This window comes from Myotis nattereri (genome assembly GCF_964212035.1).
Source record: "Myotis nattereri genome assembly, chromosome: 1".
NCBI lineage: Eukaryota > Metazoa > Chordata > Mammalia > Chiroptera > Vespertilionidae > Myotis > Myotis nattereri.
In genome coordinates this window covers 205,423,588-205,451,390 of record NC_138075.1, presented here as the reverse complement: position 1 = coordinate 205,451,390, position 27,803 = coordinate 205,423,588, and the positions used below count along the sequence as shown (strand labels likewise).

The following is a 27,803-nucleotide window of genomic DNA, read 5'->3' as shown; positions in this document are numbered from 1 at the left end:
ATTTTCAAACTGGTTTACTGGTTCTTGGAGGCCCTGCTATTACAGGTCTGTGGAACTGGCGAGGATTTTGATGTAATTGCTTTTGCACCTGGCATTTGATGGAAATTGTTTTGGGAATTACTTAGTCATATAGCTAAGAAATATCTAGTGTTCATCCTCTCAAAGATTGTATATAATAACTAAGTGGCTTGATTGGACCCCGTCTGTGGATCAGAGCTACTTAATGATTAAAATTCCTGACTGTTATGTTCCTCAATTAAATAGCACATTTAAATGAACATGTGTTTCGTGTCTGTATTTCGAAGCAGCCTGTGATCTATTTTTTAAAATCTTTTTTGTTCAGATTATTTCAGATGTCTCTCTTTCTTCCACCCATAGCTCCCCTCCACCTGGTTCCCAACCCATCCAGGCCCTTGCCACCCCACTGTCTGCATCTATAGGTACTGCATACATGCATATAAGATCTTTGTCCAATCTCTTCCCGCACACCCCCATATCCCCTTCTCCCAGAAAATTGTCAGTCCGCTTCATTTCTATGCTCCTGATTCTATTATATTCACCAGTTTATTCTGTGCATCAGATTTTTTATTCATTTGATTTTTAGATTCACTTGTTGATAGATATGTATTTGTTGTCACTTTGTTGTTCATAATTTTGTATCTTTACTTTTTCTTCTTCTTCCCCTTATTAAAGAATACCCTTCAGCATTTCATATAATACTGGTTTAGTTGTGATGAACTCCTTTAGCTTTTTCTTGTCTATGAAGCTCTTTATCTGACCTTTAATTCTAAATGATAGCTTTGCTGGGTAGAGTAATCTTGGTTGTAGGTTCTTGCTATTCATCACTTTGAATATTTCTTGCCACTCCCTTCTGACCTGCATAGTTTCTGTTGAGAAATCAGCTGACAGTTATATGGGTACTCCCTTGTAGGTAACTAACTGTTTTTCTCTTGCTGCTTTTAATATTCTGTCTTTGTCTTTTGTTCTTGGCATTTTAATTATGATGTGTCTTGGTGTGGTCCTTTTTGGATTCCTCTTGTTTGGGCTTCTCTGTGCTTCCTGGACTTTAAGTCTACTTCTTTCACCGGGCAGGGGAAGTTTTCTGTCATCATTTCTTCAAATCGGTTTTCAATATCTTGCTCTTTTTCTTCTTCTGGCACCCCCATAATTCTGATGTTGGCATGCTTGAAGTTGTCCCAGAGGCTCCTTACACTGTCTTCATATTTTTGGATTCTTTTTTTCCTTTTGATCTTCTGGTTGGGTGTTTTTTGCTTCCTCATATTTCAAATCTTTGACTTGATTCTTGGGATACTCTAGTCTGCTGTTGAATCTCTGTATATTATTCTTTATTTCAGCAAGATATGCTTAATTTCTGACTGGTCCTTTTCCATTTTTTTGGCATTCTCACTAAGATCCTTGAAGTTCTCACTAAGTTCCTTGGAGGTTTCTGGGAGATTCTTGAGTAACCTTATAACTGTGGTTTTGAACTCTATATCCAGTAGTTTGCTTTCTCCCGTTTCTTTCCCTTGTGACATGTTTCTTTATCTCCGCATTTTGGCTGCTTCCCTGTGTTTGTTTCTATGTATTGGGAAGCTGCTAAGTCTCCTTGAGTTGATAGAGTGGCCTTGTGTAGTAGGTGTCCTATAGAGTGGCCTTATATAGTAGTTGATAGAGTGGCTTAGCCTCCCCAATCACCTGGGGTGGACACACTCTTGGTGCACCCCTTTGTGGGCTGTGTGCAAAGTCTTGTTGTAATTGAGCCTTGATTGTTGTTGGTATCACTGGGGGGAATTGACCTCCAGGCCAATTGGCTGTGAGGACCTGCTGTGCAGGAGACACCCTTATGGGGCAGGACTTGCTTCAGTGGGGCTTTGGTGCTCACTGAGTCTGTCCCTTGAGTGTGTCGCTTATGGATGTGAAGAGTTGTAATCTGGTATGGTCTCACAATGACCACTGGGTACACTGGCTCTTGGATCTCCAAGGAGGTGCAAAGTCAGCCACTGCCTGGGGCCACTCAGCAAGAGCTATAGAGAGATCTGCAGATTCCTCTTGTTTGTATGGGGTTTGGAATTGCTCAGATGAGGCCCAGCTGTGAAGCAAGGCAGGCTGCTGGTGCTGGCCTTGGGCCTTCTTTTGATAGCTTTGGGGCTCTCTGGCCCAGCTGCAGCTTGTTTGACAGGTTTTAGGCTGAGAAAGGATAGGCCAGTGGTCGGCAAACTCATTAGTCAACAGAGCCAAATATCAACAGTACAACGATTGAAATTTCTTTTGAGAGCCAAATTTTAAAAACTTAAACTATATAGGTAGGTACATTGTTATTAACTTAATTAGGGTACTCCTAAGGCTTAGGAAGAGCCACACTCAAGGGGCCAAAGAGCCACATGTGTCTCTTGAGCCGCAGTTTGCCGACCACTGGGATAGGCCATTCATATGCAAAAGCCACTGCACACAGCTTGGGTGGAGTTGTAAATTGGGTAGGGTAGGGTCTCAGGGAATCTCCAGGGTGGAGCAAACAGCAATGGCTGCCAGTCAGCCCTGCACCAGGGAGGTCCCAGCACAGGAACTATGACCATTGTGAGCACCTTTGTCTGGAAGAAAGCCCCACATTCCTGCCTTAATGCCAGACAGTCCAGTTTCTCCCCGTATGTGTATGGGTCCCCCAGAGTCTTGCCCGGTACTGGAGCTCAGAGCAAGCAGGAGCTTGTATCTCCCTTCCAGTTAAAAAAGTGGCACACCAGGGTGCCAGTCCATTCTACACCTCCACACCTCCTACCAGTCTCAATGAGCTTTCTTCTTTACCTCTCTAGCTGTAGTACCTTCCACTCAGCCAACTTTCCCGCAGTTCTGGATGATAGTTGTTATGTATTTTAGTTGTAATTTTGTTTTTTTGTTTGTTTTATTTTCATGATGCCGAGGGAGCTGGAGCCCTCTCCCTCTGCCTCCGTACATTACGGGGACCGGGACCGCACGCCCGAATTAGTTGTAATTTTGATGTTGTTGTGGGAGGCAGCAAGTACAGGTGTTTACCTATGCCACCATCTTGGTTCTTTTCCTGTGACCTATTTTTATAACATTAATTTCAGCCTGTGCTTGTGTCTTGGAATTTCCTTTAGCTCTGCACACATCCCTCTTTTCTCCCTTCCAACCACATCCTCCCAGCTGTTCAGAAGAATTCATTAATATCCCACTCTCACTTGCCTTATTTCACTTCTCTGGACATTTATACACAAGTAAGTGCATTTGTAATTTTTCTTTCCTTAACTTTACTACAAATAGGATGTCTTATATGGTGTTTTAAAAATTTCTTTATGGTTTAAACTATTCTGCACAGAGATGGCAAGTCTGTGGGCACAATGAGCACCATTATCCACTTTTTTAGATAGTAATAAAGAGAAGCAATAAAAAGCTTTTTTGTTGTATAAATTTTAGTTCTTTTGATTTTTTAAATCAGGGCAGCTTATTCCAATTATTGAAAGTACCAGGTGATCCAATACAGGAAAGGCCAAAGAATGCGCAGGAGGGCCTGTTAGTCCCTCAGGCTATGAGTTAACCAACTCTGCAGAACACCAGTTTCCTAATGCATGTTCCCCTAACACTGGTCCCACCCATCAGAGACTTTTCCAAAAAGGACGTTTTGCTCAGAGCCACTGGGAAACACTATTTTATCCCTTACTGGAGGACCTCAATGCACATTGGCATATTATTGGCTCTGAGAAGCTCAAAGTTGGAAAATAATACATCAAACACTATATTTTTTAAGAAAAAACAGCATTCTCAAAACTTACTTGACTATGGAGCCCTTTTCCACATCACATCTCAATATCCTGTGGAACTAGGACTCTATGGGACACTCTGGGAATTGCTTCTGAAGTTCCTCTCTGGGTTGGGCCAGAAGATAAATATGAAGGGGAATCCCCATGAAATCATAATTAAATCCCATAAGGACATCATGGGAAGAACGAGTATTGTCTTTGCATTTTCACTCCTCCCGATGCCATAAAATGGTGACTCCGTGAATTTGAGTGGGAGTGAATCTTTGAAGGACCTGTGATCCTGAGAGTGGGAAGAGGAAACGTGTGGATTATTTGCTGCGTGTTTTTGAGGTGCTGGGTCTGCGCCTTTGTCTTTCCTCAGGTTTGTCATTGTGTGCAATGGCATATCCCAGTCCCATCACCACCAACATGCTGCATAATGGATGAGGCTAAAGAGGCTGAGGCAGCAGGTGTCCTAGCAATGAAAAAAAAAAAAGAACAGAGCTGTTGATTGTTGCAAACAGCCTTAGTCCTCCGCTCTTCTTTTTGCAAACAACAGCTCTCTGTGTCAATCAGTGGTGAGACAGCAACTGGTCTGCTCTGCTGGTTCTGTGTGCTTAGCACCTCCTGAGCAGTGTGGGCAACGCCCTCATTTGGGGAGTTTGTGTCCTTTTGTTGGAAGTGGGCTGTGCTTTTCTCATAACCTTTTCTCTAAAAGGCTATTATAGCCTGGTTAATTGCCTAAAACTTACTTAGTTAAAAATTATATCACTGCACACTAGAAAGTTATTCACTTTGCTATATATAATGCTTGGCTCTCCTATAAGGGGAGGAGGAAGAAATAAATATGTTTTCAAATTTAAGACTAGAGAGCGGTCAAGCTTTCGAGAACCTAAGCATATTCCACAGCTAGGAAATACTTACTTCGGCAGGACAAAAGTAAGGTTTTTAGATTTAATTTTAAAAGTTTGAGACAAGCCTATTCTTTAGACTATTGTTATTGCTCCAATTTTCAGGAATTTAGTAGAGACCTTTTGCTTCCTTAGCCAGGAAACTGGCAAAAGCTATCTGAAAGCATAAGTTATAGCATCAGAGTAGCTCTGAGTAGTTCAAAGTTGAAAAACAAAAACACATCACCATATATATATTTTTTAAACACACACACACAGCATTCCCCAAACTTACTTGACCATGAAATGTATTTCTGTAAGATGTTGACTATTTATGAACAAGGGCAAATGAAAGTTTAGAAGCATTTAAATGTTGACTTAGATAGATGCTTTGTTTTCACTGATTATTTGATAAATTGTCAATGTCATGGATACTTAGAAATTGTAATACATTTAAAACACTACATTTAAGCTACTGGGCCTCATAATGGACAGTAGGTCCTCATTTAACATTGTTATAGGTTCTGCCACGCTAAGCAAGACAACATATAGTGGAACTGATTTTACCATAGGCTATTTGATGTAAACAAGCTTTAAGTACCTGCGGCATGTCATCAAAGTTATAATGAAATGACACAATGCTATTCGAGGACCGGATGTGTATGCAGTACACATTGCGAGTCCGCAGTGGTATTTTGGAGCCAGATCACAAGGCTCAGGAGAGAGGACCGTGCATCTTCTCCTCCTTCTGTGTTTGGTGACATCAGGGTGACCTTGAAATCACCTGTGGTGGGAGTTTTTACAGGGTGGAGATTGGCACATGATACACGTCAGAGCTCCCCTCCCCCACTCAGTAAGACCCAGAGTAAGCATTTAGCGGTTCTCGACCTGTGGGTCGAGACCCCTATTGGGGGTCGAAGGATCCTTTCACAGGGGTCGCCTAAGACCATCGGAAAACACATATATAATTACATACTGTTTTTGTGATTAATCACTATGCTTTAATTATGTTCAATTTGTAACAATGAAATTGGGGGTCACCACAACATAAGGAACTGTATTAAAGGGTCGCGGCATTAGGAAGGTTGAGAACCACTGATTTAGCGGAACTTTTGGTTCTAAGCCGTCTCTCAACATGACTTGATTATAAGGGGTTTAAAAAACCCCAAAAAACCGAGGACCTATTAGAACATAGTACGTATTCTAACAATAACACAGCTACATTTTAGACCTTTCTTCCTCTCCCCTATCTTTTCATTAATGAAGTATTTCAAGATGCTGTGTGGTCAGAAGGTCCCATTGTTGGTTGTTGGTTTTGATTTAACGTGGCTCTCACCTATTAGGTTTATAACGACTAGCCTGCCTGTTTTTTCTTTAATTTCTCTGTAGTCCAGGGCTGCACTGTTCTTTGTAACACGTGGCAGATAGGACTCCTTGCTGATGTGCACACTGTATAGGAAGAGGTGAGGGAGCTGAGTACAGGCCTGGGTGATGTTCACTCCAGTAGAAGCAAAGATGGTGTTGCTTTCTGGAGGGGGTGGGGGGGCAGCCACCACACTGCAGTGTCAGAGGCCCAGCGCTGAATGGCATCCCAGGGTGCTGGGAGGACCACCCTCAGTCTTCATCACAAACCAGCCAGAAGAACAGATTTCCTGCCATAACACATTATTTGTGAGTTTAAAGAACCAGAGGAAGATACATAGGGACATGTTCTGTTATGGAAATGCCGAATGGCCTTAATGAGGCATCTTGTCTTCCTTTCTTCTTGTCCCCGCCACTCCCCACTAGTGGATATTTATTTTTCATTCCATAGAGCGACAAATTGTATGTAGGATTGTTTTAATTTGGATTCTTTGGGTATTTGTGATGATTTTTAACATATAGAGCTAAAGTTCCAGTGACATCACAAAGATTGTTATTATTTCACCCCCATGGTATTGAGTGAATTGATCATAAATGTACAGACATTTTGACAAATATCTAGATTTGGGGGGTTTATTTTTTATTCCACAGTTTAAGGGAAAGGCACATAGAAGAGAGAAGGTGGCACAGGCACTGGGAAGTCAGGTCTTTATTTACAATTTAACTGATAATAGGGGGAAGTCAGCAGAGACACAGATATATTTAGGTAACATAAGCATGCTGGTTAAGAACATAGGTCAGGAATCAGACTGTCCAGATTAGAGTCCTGGCTCTGCCACCTACCAGCTCTATGAAACTGGGCAAATTACTTAATGGTCTATATTTCAGTTTATCTGGATAACAGTGCTTATATCAGGGCCTCTGATAACCCACCAAGTACCTTTGTGTAAACTCAAAATGACATCTCAGGGTGGGCCTTATGGGTGTGGGCACAGAGAGTGGTGCTGTGTGATTTAGGAAAACGGGACTCTTCCTCTAGAAGAGTTTGAATGGTTTGACAAAGAGCCCTCAGGCTGGCTTTAGCCATAACTTGTCTCCTTAGTGGGAGGGGGGGTGGGGCGCCCTGGCCCAGAGCACAATCTGTGTAACCAGCCCCGGTAGCCTAACTACCACGTTGGGGAGCTGAGGCGAGTGTGAGTGGATTAAGATTTAATGAATGATGCTGTCCTATTGTCATTAGAATGTCAAGGTGAAAGGCTGGTGGGGAAGAGGTCTCAGAGAGTCCGTAGCTTTGGGTGGAGCTGTCTGAGACCAAGAGAGTGAAGTGATTTGCTGGAAGTTCTTGGTTGTTAGCAGAACTGTGACTAGGACCTAGTTATCTTGACTTTGGGCCTCTGACCAAGCCTGACAAGGTGTTGCTAGACAACTGTGTGATCCAAACAAAGGAACCATTGATGGAAGATGAGGGTGAGGGGCACTATGGCCATTCCCAATCCCAATCGCCTACCTGCAGCCATTTAAATGGCAAACTCATTTGAAAAACTCATTTTTCATTTGAATGAAAAACCTTTTAAAAGTGGTGTTTTCTCACTATGAAGTATTTTCTGACTAAAACAAATGGAAATGGCTTTAGTGGCTAGTGAGAGAAAAAAAAAAAGTGAGGTTGAGCCAATATGGAAGTTAATCTACATATTCCCAGCCCTCCTTTTAAATCGTTTTAATTGTAAAATATAACACAATTACAGAAAACCACATAAAACAAATACATAACTTAGTTTCTTATTTAAGGTGAACAGCCTTAGAATTACTGGATCAAGAAGTGGATCCAAATCATGAAGTAGAATTGTGCCACCCTAGAAGCCCACCCTGGTCCCTGTCATAATTCCTCCCTCCTTCTCACAGTCACTCTCATTTTATGTCGATCACTTTCTTGCTTGCCTTCATAGTTGTGTTGCCCAAGTCGTACCAACTTTTTAAAGGAAAGGCTGTTTAGAATGTGATCATCCTGTCTGTATGATGACATTTCACCATGGTTTGTTTTCATTTGGGAACCTAATAACTTGTTTGGATGAATCCTAGTAGCTTTCTAACTTGACTTTGATGCCTTTTTAAATGCCAAGTCCTGACAAAGTACAACAGTTTTGTGGTTACTTTGGATTCTTAACTAAAAATGATTCAGTTATTAGAATATCAAATGGTGAAATTGATCGGTTCTTCACACGGCTCCACAGCTGTCACTGGACTGTGTGTACTTGGCAGAGCCTCTAGTTCCAGTTCTTGGCCAAAATTGGGAAGGCTTGACCCCTCCTTCCTTCCATCCTCATTGCTAACGTCATGCTGATCCAATGGCTGGCAAGTGCCATTTCTTGTGTGGTGAGCAGTTGAGAGTATGGGTGGAATATAAATGAAATGATTGATAGTGAACTGATAAATGACTCTCATCAGTGAAAACAAATATGAGCAAATGCTCCTAGAAATAAATGAGCTGGAATTGGACAGGTTAACCTGAGTACTTTCCCTGGGCAGCTGAAGGACTTTCAGCCCTAGTCCCCGACAACATTTTATTATGAATATTTGGAAACATTCAAAAGAAAGAAAGGAAGGGAGAGAGGGGTAGAGGGAGGGATGGAGGGACAGAGGGAGGAAGGTAGGAAGGAACTGAATCCAGGAAACCCATATACCTACTGTCTAGTTTCAATCATTGTACACATTTTCTATATTTACTTCTTACACAAACATATATGCACACATTCACATATGCCCCCGGCATATTTCCAACCATTTCAAAATAAATTGCAGACATCAGACCCCTTTCCCTCTAAGTATGTTTTTGTGCATCTGCAAAATTTAAGAACATTCTCCTACACAGCCACCATGCCATTGTCACTGTTAATAAAGTGAAGCCCTTGATATTATCAATGACCAGTGTGTATTCAGATTCTGCAATTGTGCCCAAAGTGTCATCTGCAAAGGCTCTATTAAGATTTTACTAAGGAGCATGCAAGGCAATTGGTTGTATGTCTCTTAAGTCTCTTATTTTGGAATAGCAACCCTCCACTTTTTGTCACAACATTGGCATGTTTAAGGCCAATTTCCTCATAAAATGTGTCATATTCTGAATATGTCCAGTTGTTTCCTCATGGCCTCTCTTCACCTGGACAGTGTGTGGGAGGTTATCACTTCAGCTTCCCTGTGCGATTTTGTACCCAGACCCACAGTCCCAGGTCCATCAGTGCAGTGGCAAACCTGCCTCAACTATACTCCCTTTCTTTTGAACAAAAATTGTAACCGTGAAGCTTGGGCAAAAGAACCACACTAATAGACCTTCCAATCGGTAGTCGGTGTCCTCCTAAATCTTTCCACTCCTGATTTGTAACCTCTAACAACCTCATAAAAGAGGCTCCTACAACCACCTTTTAAAGATGAGGGTGCAGGCTCAGAGAAATGAAGCCATTTGTCCAGTGTCACACAGCCCCTGAGGGTCAGACCTGAACTTTGGCTCCAGGTTTGCCTAATTCAAAGGTCTTGCATCTCACTGTGCTGAGGACCAGATGACAGTTCCATACACGGATTTGCCCAAGTTAGTGGAGCTGCATGGACCCAGGTGAAAGGAACACTGGCTGATGCAGGCCCCTACTCCTTGAAATGGAGAAAACACACAGAGCCGGGAACGACTCCACGAGCATTTTCTTTCTGGACTCGTCTTTCTCTTTGCTCTCAAATCAGGCGCTACCATGTTATGTTGTGTGGAAGCTCACTTTGAGTGTTGTCTGACTGTCTTTGTAGCATCTGTTCGGGCTCTTTGGAAGGCAAGAACCGCTTGAGGATGTGCAGCCACAGTTGCTGCTGAACCCACTCACATGCTTCTGGACTGACCCATTTTCTGTGTCTAGAGCGCACAGAGGCTGGATCCGAGGATTTAATGCTCCCAGGGTGCATCTGAGCACTGCCTGTATTCTTAATTAGATTTTTTTTTAGTGGAGTCTGTCAATCTGTGGCTATAAACAGCGCCTTCTGGTTTTCTGATGACACGATGAAAATATAAATGGACTCTGCAGATTGCATTCTATTATCCTCACTGTTAAGCACTCAGAGCTAGTGCTGGAGAGGATCATGGTCTGATAATGTTGATTAAGTAACCTCAGGCCTGAACTTCTGTGCTGTTTCTTTGCCAAGCCAAACGGAATAGATGTAAGGAGCTATTGCTGTTCAAGAGAGTGTAGCAATATCAGTGCCACAAAAAGAAGTGCTTCCTGAAGGCAGTGTTGGGGGCGATGAAGTCCTGGCATGGGTAAGGGAGACCTGAGTCTAGTCTTCCTTGCGGATAGCTAGCTCTATGACCTTGAGCTAGTCACTTCATTTGCAGGACATTCTTTTTCTCATTTGTAAAATGAAGGGGTTGTGAATATACTTGGACTTATGCTGGTGTAATGAGAAGGGACACGAGATGGATCGATAGAAAGATTCCTGGGTGCTGTGTGAGGGATGGTGTGTGCAGGGCCAGCGTGGAAGCAGGGCGCTGCTGCTACTAGTGTGGTCATGTAGACAGAGGGAAAGGACAAACCTTAAATATATTGTGGAGGGAGGAGCATTGCTCTTCTTGATGGTTTGAATGCACCTCTGTGTTACTGGGGGTGGAGATGGTGGTGCCATACATGGATATGGAGAAGACCAGAGAGGTGGAACAACAGGTTGGATCAGGGGACAGATATTATGAATTTTGTTTTGATCTTAAATGTGACATGTTTATTAGGTAGTCAAGTGGAGAGGTTGAGTAAGAAATTGGATATTTGTTTCTGGACTCCAGGGGAAAAGGGTCAGAGCCATATAGAGAAATGTGTGGGTTATCATATGCAGGGTAATTAGAGGCAAGAGAGTTAAATTCATTAAAATGTCTGAATTATCATATATGAGATATTTAAGGGTATGGGACTATCCAGGGAAGGGGAATGTGTGGTTGGAAAGAGAACAAAGGAAAAATGAAGAAAGGAGAGAAAAAACCATGTTTTACATTAGGAAATGAATGGAGTACAAGTACCCACGGCAACAGAGAAAAGAGTGTTTATTGAATGAGGTAGGGAAGAAGCCAGGAGTGTTTGGTGGTGAGGAGGCCTGGGAGAGACAAGGGATTGGAAAGGAGGGAGTGGTTTACTATCCTGCTGCTGAGACCTTGATTCAGGTCAAAGGAGAAAATGTCTTTTAGGCAATATTGGAATTTAAGAGGAGAACCAGTAAAGCATGGCATCATTAAACCATAGCGGAAGGACCTGCTGAGAATATTGGAAGGGGAGAAATCAAGGATGAAATCTATGACAATTCTAGCATTATTGCCAATGTTGACAGCGAAATTTACTGAGCTCTGACTATGGGTCAAGTACTATGGGAAGGGTTTGACATATACTAGCTCATTTACTCTTCATGCAAAACTTTGGAGTAGATACAATTACTGTTTTGTAAGTAGGGAAGCTAAGGGTTGGTAGACGTTCATTAATCTGCTTATGATTTAGCTTATGTTGGTGTATCTCAGAGTCAAAATCATGGGTCTCAGCTCTTAACCCTTTAAGAATTTTCAGTGAATTAAAAGAGGCCAGCTTGTAGGTGGCTAAGCTATGAAGATAAGGGGAATGGGTACAGGGTACTCGCAGAGGGACCTTGGACTATCAAGGGAAAGAGAAACTGGGATGGTGGTTAAAGAGGTTGGGATTGAATTAGTTTTTTAGGAAAAGAGGGAACTTGTTGTGCTACCAGCAGAGAGATGAAGGATATTATGAACCAAGGGGTAAGGTTGAGATAAAGGCAGCACCCGGGGATGAGAAAGAACAGGATCCAGAGCTTTGGTAGAGGAAAGAGGAAGTATATTCTTTTCTTTTGAGCTGGTAGGAAAAGATGAAAAGGTAGGTGCAGGTATGGTATATAGAGCAATGTGTGCAGGGCTGGTGGTCCAGTGGAAAGTTGGGCCAGATGGTCTCAATCTCAGTGTGATCCCAACAGTGAGGTCATTGGGTTATAATATGGGGTTGGGGAAGTCTGGGTGGAATTACTTGTGAGTACCAAGCAAAAGTCATTCTCTTTATTTTTATTTTATTTTTATTTTTTGGTGTATTTATTTATTTATTTTAAATTTTGTTTTATTTTTTAAAGTATTACTAAGAGTATTACATATGTCTCCTTTTTCCCCCCCTTGACATGCCCCCAGCCTCCCCTACCCCGCAGTGTCTTGTGTCCATTGGTTATGCTTATATGCACGCATACAAGTCCTTCGGTTGATTTCTTATCCCCGCCTCCCACCCCCCAACCCTCCCCGGCCTTCCCGCTATAGTTTGACAGTCTGTTCGATGCTGCTCTGCCTCTGTATCCATTTTTGTTCATCAGTTTATAATAGTGTTTATTATCCATAAATGAGTGAGATCATGTGAAGTCATTCTCTTTAGGAATGGGGAATTAGTGGAAAATGGGGAGAATGATGGGAAGAATCCCTTCCTTACCCCCATCTCCTGTGGCACCTCTTTTGTTTCAGGATCAAGTATAAGCCATAGTTCTGACACACAGGTTCCTTACCATCTGGGCCATGCCTACTTTGGCACCTCATTTCCTACCACCCCCTCCTCCCTCCCTGCCTGCCCCCTGTGCTCAGCCCTTACAACTTTCCCTCTTTGTTCAAAGAAACCTTTGTACAGGCCTTTCTGTCTGCCTGGAGTGCCCTACTTTATCTCCTTTCTTTGGGGAATCCCTTCTTATCCTTCAGAACCAACTCAAATGTCAGCCCCTCAAAGGCTTTCCTTGACTGACTTGGGCAGAGAGTGTTCATTCCTTTGCTCAGATGCTGCGCAGAATCATGCTCAGGAACATGAACTCTGCAGTCACCCTACCTGGGCTCAAGTCCAGGCTCTGCTATTTACTTGCTTTGTGTCCTTGCACAAGTTACTTACCCTCTTTGTGTCTAGGTTTCCTTGACTTTAAACTGGAGATGATAATAATCGGACCCACCTCATTGAGTTGTTATGAGGATTAAATAAATTAATATGTGACAAGCATTTAGGACAGTGAGGGCATATGGTAGTTGGTATATGAATATGAACTATTTATCAATCAACTATTGCTTAAGTCATGCAATTTGCATATATCGCTTCCTCCATGTTCCTATGGATCTCTTTCCATGTTTCTCTGTCAATACCTACTACATTGTAATGTTTTATCTTTCCCTTTGGATTGTGGATTCTTACTGGGTAGGCTCCAGATCTTCTTGTTATTTTAGTCTTACACCTATTACACTGCCTGGCATGAAATAGGTATTCAGTAGATGACTGATTGGTTGATTGCTAATTCTTGCTGAGATGTTTACAAAGAGTTTCAATAGAATCTTGATTTGACTTTTCTAGCAACCCCAGGAAGGAGACAGAAATAGCAGTTAATTTATTCTCAGTAAATGTGAAAAATAAGAGCAATTATATTCTGCTTTATTTTACAATTCAGGTATAAAATATGCAGAAATTTTCTTCTTGTTAAATAAGTCAAATATGATCAGAAGATAAATGGACATAATGAGCCACAAATTTTCTCTAGAGACTTAAAGAGAGGTGATGTCCATTTAGTGTTTATAGGAGGAAATCACAACCTTCTGTACCTGTTTTGTACAACAATTGAGAGAAAATATCCATGCCTTTCAAAAGTTGAGTAAAAAAACTACTAATTATTTTTCAATTGCTCAAATCTAGAGACCAGTATTTTGTCAGCCAATAGAATCTCCTCTTAAGGTCATTATAATAAGCTTTCAAAAATTTAGTTAAAATCTCCAGTCCTTCAGTTTATTAATAGTCTGTAGTATATCCACCAGATTGCTTAACAAAACAACACTGAAGCTTAATGAAAACATTTCTGAAATACAATTTGTTTAAATGGTAATGATCAGGCTGAGAGAGTGATTCTTGGCAGTCTTTGCCTGTTCATGGCAATTACATAATAACAATGGTAATGCAGTAATTAGTGAAGTATAGCACCATGCTACATAATGTGTTACATGATAAACACATCATAAAAATGTTTCCATAAGTTGTGTGGTTTTCTTTACTAGACTTTTTTTTTATACTCCTTCATATTTCAGTTATTTGAGTTGTTTAGAGCCGTGCCATTAATATGGACAAACTCAGAAACATAATTACTGTTTAGTTCTCTGGGAAAGAAATCAAAATATAGATGAGCTTCCTCAGTAATTACTTGAATAAAATAGTGTGATAACACATCATGACGTCCTCTTGCTTCTGCTTTGGGTTTAATTGCTAAGGTACATGAAATCTTTTCTCTTCCTTTAAAACCATCAAAGTTTTGATAAATCATCCATTCATTGATTGTTTTGATATGACACTTACATGTCCTTCCAACAAATACTTTGGTTAGTAATGGGAATGAATTAACCCTAAACCATAGAGCAGGGGGAAGAGTCTGATATTGGACTTTCCTGAAAGGCACCCAGGGTATAGTTGGTGACATAATTGCCAACATAAGTACTTTTGAGGATCCCCTTGAAGGGGGAGATTCATTATGCCCCCCTTAAAATCATGGGGTTATCTCATAGTTTTGCCCATGTGCTACAGTTAGTTTTTTGGTGTTTTGTTGCTGTTGTTTGTTATTTGCTTGTTTTTTGTTGTTGTTGATTTTGTTTTTTTTAATCTTCACCTGAGGATATTTTTTTCCACTGATTCTTAGAGAGACTTATTGGAAGGGAGGGAGGGCAGGTCAGAGAGATAGATAGAGATAGAGATGGAGATAGAGATAGAGGCAGGGAAGAGAGAGAGAGAGAGAGAGAGAGAGAGAGAGAGAGAGAGAGAGAGAGAGAGATGAGAAACACAGAGAGACACATTGATTGGTTGCCACCCGCACATACCTCGACCAGGATGGAATCTACAACTCAGGTACGTGCCCTTGACTGGGAATCAAACCTGTGACCCTTCAGTTTGTGGGCCGATGCTCTAACCACTGAGAAACTCAGGCCATGGCTGCTCATTTGTTTTTATGTTGAATGCCTTCAGGGAACTGTAGGAGCTTTGGTTTTTGCTGTGCGTGAGATGGGAAGGCATTGGGAGTTTTGAGTACAGTAGTGGCAAGATCTAACTTTACAGGATTACCCTAGCTACGGTGTTGAGAATAGATAGAAGGGAGGTTGAAGGTGAAGCAGTGAGGGTATTCAGAGAGTCTTAGCTAGGTATAAGATGATGCAGTAAGGTGGTAGAGTGAAGGCAGTGATAAGTGATTGGGTTCTTGCTAAATTCTGAAGGGAGAATCAACAGGATTGGTTGGTGGGTATGCTTGGGTGTGAAAGATCAGGATTAAGCAAGACTAAGCAGAACAATTGCAAGAATGGAGTTGCAAGGATTAATTGATCAAATGGGTGAGGATCAGCAAGGTGTGGAGAGAAGAATTTGGGGGGATGACAAAGTGCTCCTGACATTTCATTCTGCTCTTCCCTGCTAGCCTCTGAATGCTCCTGAACTCGGGCTTCTCTCCATCCACCCCATGACCCAGGAACCCATCTCTGGCTCTTTTATCGCTCTACTAATCTTTCCATCTTGCTCTGTGTCCTTGGAGAGTGATCCCAATGTGATGGCTTGGCCGGTATCTTGTCTGGAAGGTTCCTGAGAGTCCTCAGTCAGTCAGGATCCAGGTGGGATGGTTAGTGAAGAGTTTGGGCAGTCACTTTTCACTTCCCCTGCTCATGCACTTGGGAGATGGTAGTTGATTCTTGGCAGCTATTTTTTTTTATAGCAATGGATTATACTGTCATGAAGGGAACAGTAATTAGCAGTCTTTGGAGTTAAATATACAATGTTCGATATTGTAAACACATCATAAAGAAGATGCGGAGAGGAGTTGTTAAGACAGGTCCTCCAAAATCTCAATTCCAAATGGGAGGTCCTACCTTTCTGATTTGTAACTGCTGGCTTAGTTTAGTAAATTTAGTAAAAATTACTCTGTATATGAATCACATGGAGGTCTTTTTAAAATGCTGGTTCTGATTAAGTAGGTCTTGGAAGGAGTGGGAGAAATGAGAGTGTTTTTTAATATTAATTTTAGGTGAAGATGCTGCTGCTGGTTTAAGGACCAGACTTTTTAGTGGCAACCCCCTGGTTGTATTTCTGGAGTCTATTCAGAATAGCTGTTGATCTTCCTAACAAAGATCCAGGTGGCTCTGCACTCAATGACCTGGGCTTAGAAGAATGGATGGCATTTGATCAGTGGAGAGCAATGTGAAGGCTATGCTAGGACCTAAGGGACGGACACATGAAACGGGGGAGGGAAAGAAGCAAAGGATGGGGAACAAAGGTGGGAATAAGCACCTTCCTCCAAATGCATGGTGCCTATTTCTGTCTCCACATTGGGAGTCTAGGTCCACAGTAGTCGGCAAACCGCAGCTCGGCAAACCGCAGCTCTTAAGCCACATGCGGCTCTTTGGCCCCTTGAGTGTGGCTCTTCCACAAAATACTGGCTCTTCCACAAAATACTGACTTCTGCGCATGGGCCACGAAGTTTCAATCGCACTGTACGTGCGCGCCCGCACGTGGTATTTTGTGGAAGAGCCACTCTCAAGGGGCCAAAGAGCCGCATGTGGCTCGCGAGCCGCGGTTTGCCGACCACGGGTCTAGGAGATTGAATTTAATCAAACTGCAAGTTGGAGCATTTTGATTTGCATGCTGACATTGGATTATTAAATCAACTCTACTTGAAATTTTTTAGTGACTATGCATCACATGCAAGACAATTTTAAATAGTATATGGGCCTTTTAGGTGGTCTGTGTCCACCAATATTTTCTTATAATCTTAATAGTTATGTTGCCTTCTATTGATGGTAAACGTTCAGATATCTGCTTCCTTCACCAGTCTTGGAGCTTTCTGGATATGGTGGTCGTGTCTCATTTGGGTTTCTGTCTTTAGGCCCCATTCGTCATCACTGCTCAATCAATGGAGAGGACCTCAGTTATCTTAGCCAGAAATTCTGTAACGAATGTCGCTGAACTATCTTAGGTTCTAATGTTAGCACCATTTGCACTAGAACATACTTTTAACAAAAATGTAAAGAATGACCTGGGGAAAAATGTTCTGAAAGCCTTCTAGTCGCTTCTTGGTGAATAGAGGTTAGTTTTATAGAAACTATTAGTGATATTTTGAGAATATAAATAGGACTAATAGATTCAGGAAAGCAAATACTAAAGTGTTTAAAATTTGCGTTTAAAATCTTAGCTTTTAAAAGGGCATCTTTATTAATTTCTTTATTTTGGAAAAAAAAAGGTATTTGCAAACAGTAAAGAACTACTTTTTATTCATTTTGTCACTTCCCCTCAAATAAGAGTAAGAGGATTCTAACAAAGGAATTTCCTTCCTTCCTTATTTTTCTAGGCAGTCTAGTATATTGGCTTGTGAATTGCCTTTTTAGTGGGAGTGGTAATGATGTTTTGTAATAGAACTGGAACTCTGGTTTGCAAGGAAGAGTTGGGACCATTTAGTTTTCTTAGACTGCTCTTTAAAAAACAAACAAACAAAAAACCCCCAAAAAATTCTGCCTCATTTTTGTGATGATTAAAGTAATATGTATTAATTGTAGAAAGTTTTAGGAAAATAGGGAAATATTTAAAGAAGAAAATAAAAATCACATCCAATTCTGAGATAACATGTTGACATTCCCCACCCCAACCCCCCTCCTCTTCCTGCCTCCCTCTGTCTCTCTATGTCTGGTAATGTCTTTGGTTTTGGAAGCAGGGTAATGTTGGCCAAATAGAATGAATTGTATTCTTTCCTCTTCAGTTGTATGGAAGAGTCTGTGTAGGACTGCATTATTTCTTCCTTAAGTATCCTATATAATAAAGAGGTAGTATGCAAATTGACCATCACTCCAACACACAAGATGGCCACCACAAGATGGCCAGCAGGGGAGGGCAGTTGTGGGCGACCAGGCCTGCAGGGGAGGGTAGTTGGGGGGGACCAGGCCAGCAGGGGAGGGGGGGGGGCCAGGCCTGCAGGAGAGAGCAGTTAGGGGTGACCAGGCCTGTAGGGGAGGGCAGTTAGGGGTGGCCAGGCTGGCAGGGGAGGGCAGTTAGGGGCAATTGGGCCGGCAGGGGAGCAGTTAGGTGTCGATCAGGCTGGCAGGGGAGTGGTTGGGGGTGATCAGGCTGGCAGGCAGAAGCAGTTAGGGGTAATCAGGCAAGCAGGCAGGTGAGTGGTTGGGAGCCAGCAGTCCTGAATTGTGAGAGGGATATCTGACTGACCATTTAGGCACAATCCCACCAGGACATCTCTCTCCCCCCCACCCCCCCACTCGCATGAATTTTGTGCACTGGGCCTCTAATTTTGTATAATTTACCAGGCAAGCCTTCTGGGCCTGGCATTTTTGAGGGGTGTGGAGGGGAGGAAAGGTTATTTGTTCCTTTGCTGAATGAACTTTGATTGTTTGTACAAGGAATTTTTTGGGTTCATCTAAGTTGGTGAATTTATTGCCACAAATTTATTTATACTATTTCTTTGTTATCCTTTTCATGTCTGTAGAATATGAAATGATGTCATCTCTGTCTTTCCTGATGGATAATTTGTGTTTTTCTGATTTTGGCTAAAAACCAGAGATTTTATTAGCTGAAGATTTATCAGCCTGGCTGAAGGTTTACCATTTTATTGCTTTCAAAGAAACAGCTTTTTATATTATTGATTTTTCTCTATTGCCTTTTGGTTTTCTATTTGATTGATTTCAACTCTGGTATAAAGTATTTTTTCATGTTTCTTTCTGCCTAATTTGGGTTTCATTTGCTTATGTGGAAGCAGAATTCATCGATTTGAGATGTTCTTTTCTGATTTAGATGTTTTGTGTTATATATTTTCCCCAAATACTACCTTAGCATCTTTTCATACATTTTTATATTGCCATATTCCTTCACTACAGAATACATTCTAATTTCTTTAGGTTCCTTCTTTAATCAATGGGTTGTTTAGAATTGTATTACTTAGTTTAAAATTAGTTGTGGATTATTACAGAAATATTTCTGTTGTTAATTTCTGCTTTAATTTCTTTGTGATCAGTCAGATAACATACTTTTTTATGAATTGAATTCTTATAAGTTTATGGAGATTTGTTTTTTAACCCCAAAATTGATCTATTTCAAGAAATTTTCATTGTGAACCTAAGAAGAGAAATGTGTATTCTGCTTTGTGAATTGGAGTATACTAGAAATGTCAATTAACTTCATTTGGTTAATAGTGTTGTTCAACTCTTTTTTATCCATATTGATTTTCTGTCTGGTTGTTCTATCAGTTTTCAAAAAGAGATATTACATCTCTGACTCTAGTTGTGAATTTGTCTATTTCTCCTTGCAGGTTCATCTATTTTGGCTTATGTATTTTGAAACTTTTTTAAAAATTAGGTATAAAATGTTTAGGATTATTGTGTCTTACTGATGAGCTAAACCCCTTGTAATTGTGAAATGAATATCTCTGTCCTTGAATTATTCTTTGTTCTAAAAGTTCCTTTGTCTGACATTACTGTAACTTCTCCAGCTTTCTTTTGATTAGTGTTAGCATGGTATATCTTATTCTATTCTCCTATTTAACCTATTTCTATTTTATATTTAAAGCTCATTTCTTATAAGCATCATATAGTTGAATCTTGCTTTTTTTATCCAATCTGACAATTTCTGTCACTTAATTGGGGATGTTTGGGCCATTTATATTTAATGCACTTATTGATATAGATAGGTTTAAGTCTACAATATTACCATTTGCTTTCTATTTATTACATGTTCTGTATTCCTTTTTTTTGGCCTTTTTTATTGTTAGAGTATTTTTATGATTTCTTTTTATCTCTTTTCTTGGCTTATTGACTATAACTTTTGATTTTGCTATTTTAGAGGTTGCTTTAGCGTGTATAGTCTGCATATTTACATGGCATGTTGTAGATGACAAAGAAATAGTGAATGAACAAAGGAGTGCCCCAGTGCCTAGGCCAAAGGGCCTCTGAGAGCCAGGGGCATCAAGATTGGCCCTCAGTCCTGTGCTGTCACCGTTCATTCTTTCCCCGCCTTTATTTTCCTTTTTCACACTATGTCATTATGGATATTAGCTTTAATCTTTCTGTCTTAATGTTAGTCTGCCAAGGTTAGGGATCTGTGTCTTCCCCTCTCGTCCCTTTAACATTTTAACAAATAGATACTTCATCCTTAGGTGGCACTTTCTGCAGGCTTTTTTTGAAAGTGTATGGATTGGATCCTCAGGATGAAGGAGGCTGTGGCCTTGACTTAACATGGCCAAAACAGAAGAGTAACACTCTTATCAGGAAGAACAGATATTTTTAAAGGTAGTGAATAGAAAAAAAAAAACAAAGAAAAAAAAAAAACTTCAAAGAAATGCTCTAAATGTAAGATCAGCTGATCTAAGCAAAACTACACATGGAAAGGAAATTCAGACCTAACAGATTTTCCCCATTCTTAACATGCCACCGGTTGTTTCAAGGTTCTTAAGTATACATACATTTAATCACTGTGCTTCCTGATTAAAAAAGAAAAACTTATGCCTTCTTTTTCTTTTTTTTTTTCTTTTCCAGCAAGTAACCGGCAGGAGCTTTGGTGACAAAGATTTTCGGACAGGGTTAGAAAACGGAATCCTTCTCTGCGAGTAAGTATAGTCTGCATCCCGTTGGTTTTTATTCAAGAGAAATTATTAATGCGATTCAGTTAGTAGGTAAAACTTCCAGCGTTTTGTTTGGAATGTAATCAGTTTGAATCTGAAAATAAAATAAAAAATCACTGGGCTAAGCAGTAAACATAAGTAGGCGAGGGAGTTGGTGTTCAGTAGGGCGGTGGGCACTGTGGCAATTTCAGATGAGATAAGGGAGGAGTATCTGGTAGCTGCTGCTCAGCTCCAACCCGCTTTCATCAGGTGAGAATCTGGGCCCAGGTAATTGGATGGATGTGGACTGAATTGTGATAAAAGTAGAAGCTTTTCTCCTCTTGTCCCCCTCCCCCAACCCCCCAGACAAAAGCAGTGTGTGCCAGGTGCAAACAGTGCTTCTGTTTACTCACAGCAGCTTCAAACATGCTAGGGATGTTCTTTGTGGGCCTGCTCCCTGAGCTGGTTGGAATATGTTTAATTTGCGCTGCTGGCGACATTCAAATATGAACAATGACTGCTGTGTTAATGTCTATATTTTGAGCCTGGGCTTTGTCACAGGATGCTGCTGTGATGATGGCATCAAGCACTTCCTCTGAAGTAGTTCTGGACCAAGATAAGCTAGAACCTTAATAGTCATGGTGGGTAGACACACTTCACATCCAGATTTCAAGTTTTGAATTTATTTAATAGGTTCTGTCATTTCGGTACTGGTTTTTGTTTTATTGAGGTGAGATGTATAGATATGCAACACACAGCTCCCAAATTTACATTCTGATGAGTTTTGAAAACGGTGTACATGCATGTAACCTACACCTGATCACGATAGAGAAGAGAAAGTTCTCTTATGTCCTTCCTCCTCCATCCCAACCATCTACAGAAAAGCACTGTTCTGATTTCTATCATCATAGCATCTACTTTATCTCATCTTGAGCTTTATGTAAATGGAATCCACTCTTAATATTAGCAACTTCAGAATATTGTTTGGGGCCCACCCACCGGTGTAGCTGAAAGAGCATGGGTTTCGGAGCCTGAGAACTAGACACTCAGTTCCTTACTTCACCCGTTAAGTGAATTGACCTCCTCTAGTCTCCCCCCACCCCCACCCCCCCGCCTCTTAAATTGGTAATCAAAGCTTTACACCTATTGCCCATTCCATATACTTTTTTCGGTGTGAACTTCAATAGGATCGTGTGGATAAGGTGCCCTCCCAAATTACATTTGTATAAAAATGTTGATTATTGTGCATCATCTTTCAACACATTTCATGTCAGCATCTTTTTATTCCTGCTCCCCACTGTCTTGCTTTCTTCAAAGAACAATTTACATCATCTCCTGCTAGCGGTTTCCATGCCTTCCTTCCTATGCAGTCTTCTCATACTTACACCCCTCACCAGATCATTTCCCTTTGTTAACAGAGCTCATCTCATAGGTGGGCCATAGTGGTTTAGCATCCCACCCGAGACAAGCCCAGACAGACTCTTAGCACTTCCCTTGTATTCTAGCACCGGCTTCTCCAATGATTCTGTGCTTAGCCCTCTCCCAGTGTTAATGGGTTAGCCAGAATCAGATCTGATTTATCCCGTAGTGCTCTCTTAATCTGTTGAAGTGGGTCTTTGGGACCAGTTTTTTTTTTTTTTTACTTAACATTTGTTCCAAAGATTCTTATAGGCATCCGCCTCTCCACACCCTCCCCATGAGTATATCTGTCAGGGGATAATATCACCTGCCTGACTTTGGATTGAGGAGGCTCATCTGAAGGCAAGGATCTGGATCTAAAGACTTTGGTGCACACAGCTCAGCTGGTGTTGCTCAGTGGTTGAGTGTCAACCTATGAACCAGGTCACGGATCGATTCCTGGTCTGGGCACATGCCTGATCCACAGTAGAGGGTGTGCAGGAGGCAGCCGATTGATGATTCTCTCATCATTGATGTTTCTATCTCTCCCTCTCTCTGAAATCAATAAAAAATATCTATAATAATAAAAGCATGATATGCTAATTAGACCAGACATCCGTATGAGAAGACTGCATAGGAAGGAAAGGAACTGGCCAATGCATCCTTCTGGACATCCTTCCTGACAGACGACCTTCCAGACAAAGCTGTGGTGGCAGCAGTGGGGGTGGGGGTGGGGGTAGTGGGGGCAAGGCAGAGGCAGCCACAGTGGCAGTGGGGGCCAAGCCCCTTGCAAGAATTTCGTGCATTGGGCCTCTAGTATATATATATTTAAATGAAGACATTGGCACACACAGGATTCGTTTCTTACCTATCTGAAGACATTGAGTTAAAGGATGGATTCACCAATGTGTGCAGTGCCACTACCCATTGGCCTTTTGCAAACACATTCATGACTGCTATGGCTGTATAGGGGTGGAGAGGTAGGGTTTAAGTCTAGGCCATGGTTAGGAAATAGTATGGTTAGACAACACGGAGGCACAGATTATAGCAGGGGCCTCTTTAAATAAATAAAGGGCTTGGACTGCTGACAGCCTGGGGCTGAAACTGAGGGAACTGGCCAATGCAGGATGTGGACAAATGTTACTGTCTGCGTAGGCAGGATGAAACCCAAGATAAGTGAGTTATTGTCCAAGTTCTCTAAACATGAGGAGTTGAAGGAGTCTGAGGACCAGGGCCATGTTCCGCGGGCAGCCCTGGCACAGAGATTGCTAAGGTGGAATGAACTGAATTTGTAGCCTCAGGCAAGGAAGGCCAGTAGTATGATCCCAGCCAGAGCCTTAGAGGGAAAGCTGGGTCAGCAGCCAGTGAAACCAGATGAAAACAAATTTGTAAGTGCAGGGGCCACAGAGCAATGAGAAACAAAACATGACCCAGGAGCTGCGGGCACTGAAGGTTGGGGACGATGGAGGAAGATTTCCCCTCTCCTTTTTGGCCAGGGGTGGGAGCATGGCTACGTTTGGGGTGCTACAGACTGAGATGAGTAGGTGCGTTTTGTGGGACTTGTCTCTAGAGACCAGTGTGTCCAGGAGAGGGACTTGCACTGTTCCAGGTGTGGGCTTGGTGGATGGCAGAGGCCAAAAGGCAGGGAACTCAGCTTGGAGGCTCTCAGGAGAGTGAGAGTCCCCAGACAATGAGTCCAGGCAGGTTGTAGTCACCTGCCTTTGCAGAGTAGAGTACACCTGAAACCTATGTAATTTGTTAACCAATTCAACCGCATAAACTCAATAATAATAATAAAAAAGAATGCTTAAGGCTGTACCACTCCCTAGGACCAGAGAGTTTCATGGATGCTGGTGATTAAGGAGGTCTAACTCATAGCCACCACTCGGATAGCAACATTTAAAAATACAGGACCCCAGCCAAAAACTACGTGAATGGCATCAGTGAATTCTTCCTTTTGTTTAACAAACTTTTAGCTCTCTGCCTAAGTTGGATAGGCTCTAAATGTTGGTCACAACTGTGGAGAGACACCATGCGCTTTGTTCACTAACATTTTCCCGAGTTTTTTAATTGCCTGGAGAAAATTCAGAGTTCTCTGAACTAAAGGGCATCATCTGGGGCGGGGACCTGGTTTTCTTCTCAGCAACCTGGTTCTAAACTTACCTTGGGCCTATGAGGACTATGCTTCATACCCATTTTACAGAGGGAAGTAGCCGAGGCACAGAGAATTACATAACTTGGCTAAGGTTATACAGATCAGAAAGACTTGAATGCAGAAGTCTGATTTCCTAGCTTTGCTGTTCCCCACTGTCCTGTGTCCAGAGTTGGGATTTTAATGAGAGAGAAACAAAAGGTTGGGGAAATGGAATTGGTGCCAGGAAACCTAGAGTGTGGGGAGAAGAGCAGCACAGAAGATAAGCATCGGGGCTCACTGGTGGTGGTCTTGGAAAAGTGTAAGCATCGAGGGCCTGGCTGTACTTCTTCAGGTAAGAAGGCAAGTCCAGGAAGGGTGAGGTCATGAGAGTAGAGGTGGCTGTGGTCAGTGGAGGACGTAGATTTCAGTTTTCTTAAGTGGAACCATTAAAGCCAGATGGAGACAAATGAGAGTGGTGAGAGCAAGCTAGTGATCCAGGGTGCCAACCAAGAGCCAGACACTGCTGAACTAAAAACTACAGTAACAGGAAAGAGAAAAGAGTGGCACCTGCAGGCAGCATAGAAGATGGAAATAGCCTTCAAATCACCCGGGGAGCTCTCTTACTTCGCCTGTGAAGTGCAATGCATGTGGCTTTGCAGATGCACCCCGTGTAAACAGTAATACTTATGCTTAAATGTATAACTTACAGTAATAACAAGTAGATGCCAAATAGAATGGCAGTGGATGTGTTTTTGCTATAACCATCTCTCTCTGCCTCTGTTGCTTTTGCCAAGTGTGCAGTCGAAGCTTGGGAGGTTAATGCTCAAATGATGTTAGCCCTCCACTGAGCACTACAGGTCTGGGGTCAAAGTGTGACAAAGCTGCAAACGTGTGACAATGGTCATGCTGTTAGAAATGTTAATGAAATACTGATTATGTCCTTGAGGGCTTCAGGGTTCAAAAGAAAGTTTGCAAAGAACCATTCCCTACGGAAGCCCTGGCCATACTGAGCCGCTACTTCCCTGCCCCCAGATCAGACTCCTTTGAAATAACGCCAGAAAGGGAAGTTTCTGACTTGTTTTCCTGGCTCTAACTTTATTGTTTAGATAGAACACTATGGAATTCCATCTGGATCAGGTGTTGGCAGATCATGACCCTTGGCCTGTTTTTGCACTGGCCTTCCTCCTTGCAAAGAATGGCTTTTACATTTTTAAAGGGTTGTAAACAAAACAAAAACAAGAGTTTGTATGTAGATCATAGAGCCTAAAATATTTACTACCTAGTAAGAGAAAAAGTTTGTCAGCCTGTAAGTACTATGGAATTCATTTTAGATGCAAATTGTTTAACCCTGTAAAGTTAAATAATTGTGAGTTTGGGCAGTGCAAAAATGCTATTTAGATAAATCACTTTTTAGGTTTTCTCAGGAATTTCTTTATAATGCCCCCCTACTGCCAGCTCTGACTTTTTATTTTGAAATTTTTAAACTTATAAAAAATTTGAAAGAATAATGTAAAGATTACCTATATATCCTGCCACTAAATACAATTATTATCATTTTGCCACAATTGCTTTATATATGCATGAAACTTGTGCATGGGGAGGAGGTGGTGCCCCTCAGCCCAGCCTGCACCCTCTTCAATCTGGGATCCCTCTCACAATCTGGGACTGCTGGCTCCCAACCGCTCACCTGCCTGCCTGCCTGATTGCCCCCTAACCACTCCCCTGCCAGCCTGATCACCCCCTAACCACTCCCTTGCCAGCCGGATTGACGCCTAACTGCTACCCTGCCGGCCCGGACACCCCCCAATGCCCTCCCCTGCTGGCCATCTTGTGGCTGTGGGAGCCGCCATCTTTGAGGGCAGGGAAGTCAATTAGCATATTCCCTCCTTATTGGCTGTGGGCACCGCCATCTTTGTAATGGCATGAGGGTCAAATAACATATTCCCTCTTTATTAGATAGGATAACAAAAGCCACTGCAACTCCTTTAATGAGACAGATTTAGGAACCCTTGGGTTGAATCCTATGAAATGTTGTATTAGTAGACCAAATCAGTCAGAAAATATGATTTCATATGATTCAACCTAGTAGACAGTCCAGATTTTGAATTTGCCTCCTGTGTGTCCTTGGACAAGTTACCTAACCTCCCTGAGTACCAGTTTTCTCATCTATAAAAACAGATATAATGGTGCCTAATTCATAGGGGTGTTCTGAGGATTAAATGGATTGGTAATGTGTATAAAACTCTGTTCAGAGCTTGGAACATAACAGACACTTAAATGTTAACTTTCCCTCTTTTGTCTATGAAATGGGGCAAGTATTGCCTCATTAGGTCCCTGAGAGATTCCAGTGAGAGAGAACTAGAAAGTGCTCAGCAGTGTCTGGCTATTGGTTGGCACCTGGATCACCAGCTGCTCTCATCATTATTTTGGAAATAGGCCCCAAATCAGTTATGAACATGACATAGTCAATGGAACTCTGTGTCACTGTGTGCCCATCAGCTCTCTGCTAGGGCTGCCAGCAAGCCACAGGATGGCCGGATTGGGATTTCACTTCCTCGCTTTTCTTGCCTAGCCTGTGATCAAACACTGGGCAAGAAAGTTTGGGTCCCTTACAAGCTTGGTCATCTGTATGTAATGAGCTTTAGCTGGCAGGGCTAGAGGCCTAGAGTGGTTGTTTTGAAAACAGTAACCTTGACCTCTGTGGTGATGTCATTTCCTCCTGCCCCCTCCAGTCTGCTGTGGCTTCTTTCTTTGAGAAGCTGTTCCAGGCCCTCCAGGCTGAGTTGGTGGATTCCTCTCTGGCTTCTGAGCACGTCTCCTGCTAGCATTTAACTTCACCTCTTTGTCCCACATCTGCTTCCTGTACCAGATCGAAAGCTCCCTGAAGGCCCTTTCTATTTCTCTTTGAATTTCCCTCACTGGGCACTGGTGTAGCACATAATACATCTGTTACAAACACTTATTGAAGAAGTCAATACCAGTAGTATGAGTTCTCCCTAGGCTACCTAATCGTCAGTGGCCTTAACTTTCTCCCAATCTTAGCTGTCATTCTCAATACTATCCTCTGTCTCTGTCCCCTCCCTCTTCTCTTTCACACACACACACACACACACACACACACACACACACACACACACTCACACACACACACACATTTTACATAAGGATGGACCCATCCTTAAAGACTTGGAGGTTGAGGGCTGGAAATATCTGCTTTCTTTATGTGTAAGGTGCCCTGTGACAGTGCCCTCTCTGGAGCCACAGAGGTGAACTTAGGGGTTTGTTCTGTAGACACATTTTCACGGAGTGCAAAGTCTGAGTATGTGAGTCTGCAAATAAGTGACCAATAAAGAATGCTTTAGTGGATTTTTGTCTCAGTTCTTCTGTTGCTGAAATGATTTTCGGAAGATAAGAAATCTGTTGGCAAACACTTGTTTACATCATCGCTGATGAATGAGCTGCTTATTCTCAGAAGGAGGGTTTGTCTTGGATTCTTGTCCTGATTTCAGCTTGAGATTTGGTGTGCCACAGATATGTGCAAGTCTCTAGGATGGGCTGGGAGTTGGCGGCGCAGCTTTGCATGGAGACATGAGGTCATACAGAGGATTTGTTGGATATCGACCACGTTCT

General features: G+C 42.0%; 1 protein-coding gene across 6 annotated transcripts in view; it reads left to right on the top strand.

The window, feature by feature from the left end:
* Positions 1–27,803, top strand: part of LIMCH1 (LIM and calponin homology domains 1) — a 320,193-nt gene that overhangs the window by 103,513 nt on the left and 188,877 nt on the right. For all 6 annotated transcript variants that reach the window (XM_081101116.1, XM_081101113.1, XM_081101115.1 and 3 more), the window contains exon 2: positions 20,577–20,647. In XM_081101116.1, the coding sequence (XP_080957242.1) occupies positions 20,577–20,647 (71 nt within the window). The remainder of the gene's footprint in view (positions 1–20,576; positions 20,648–27,803) is intronic.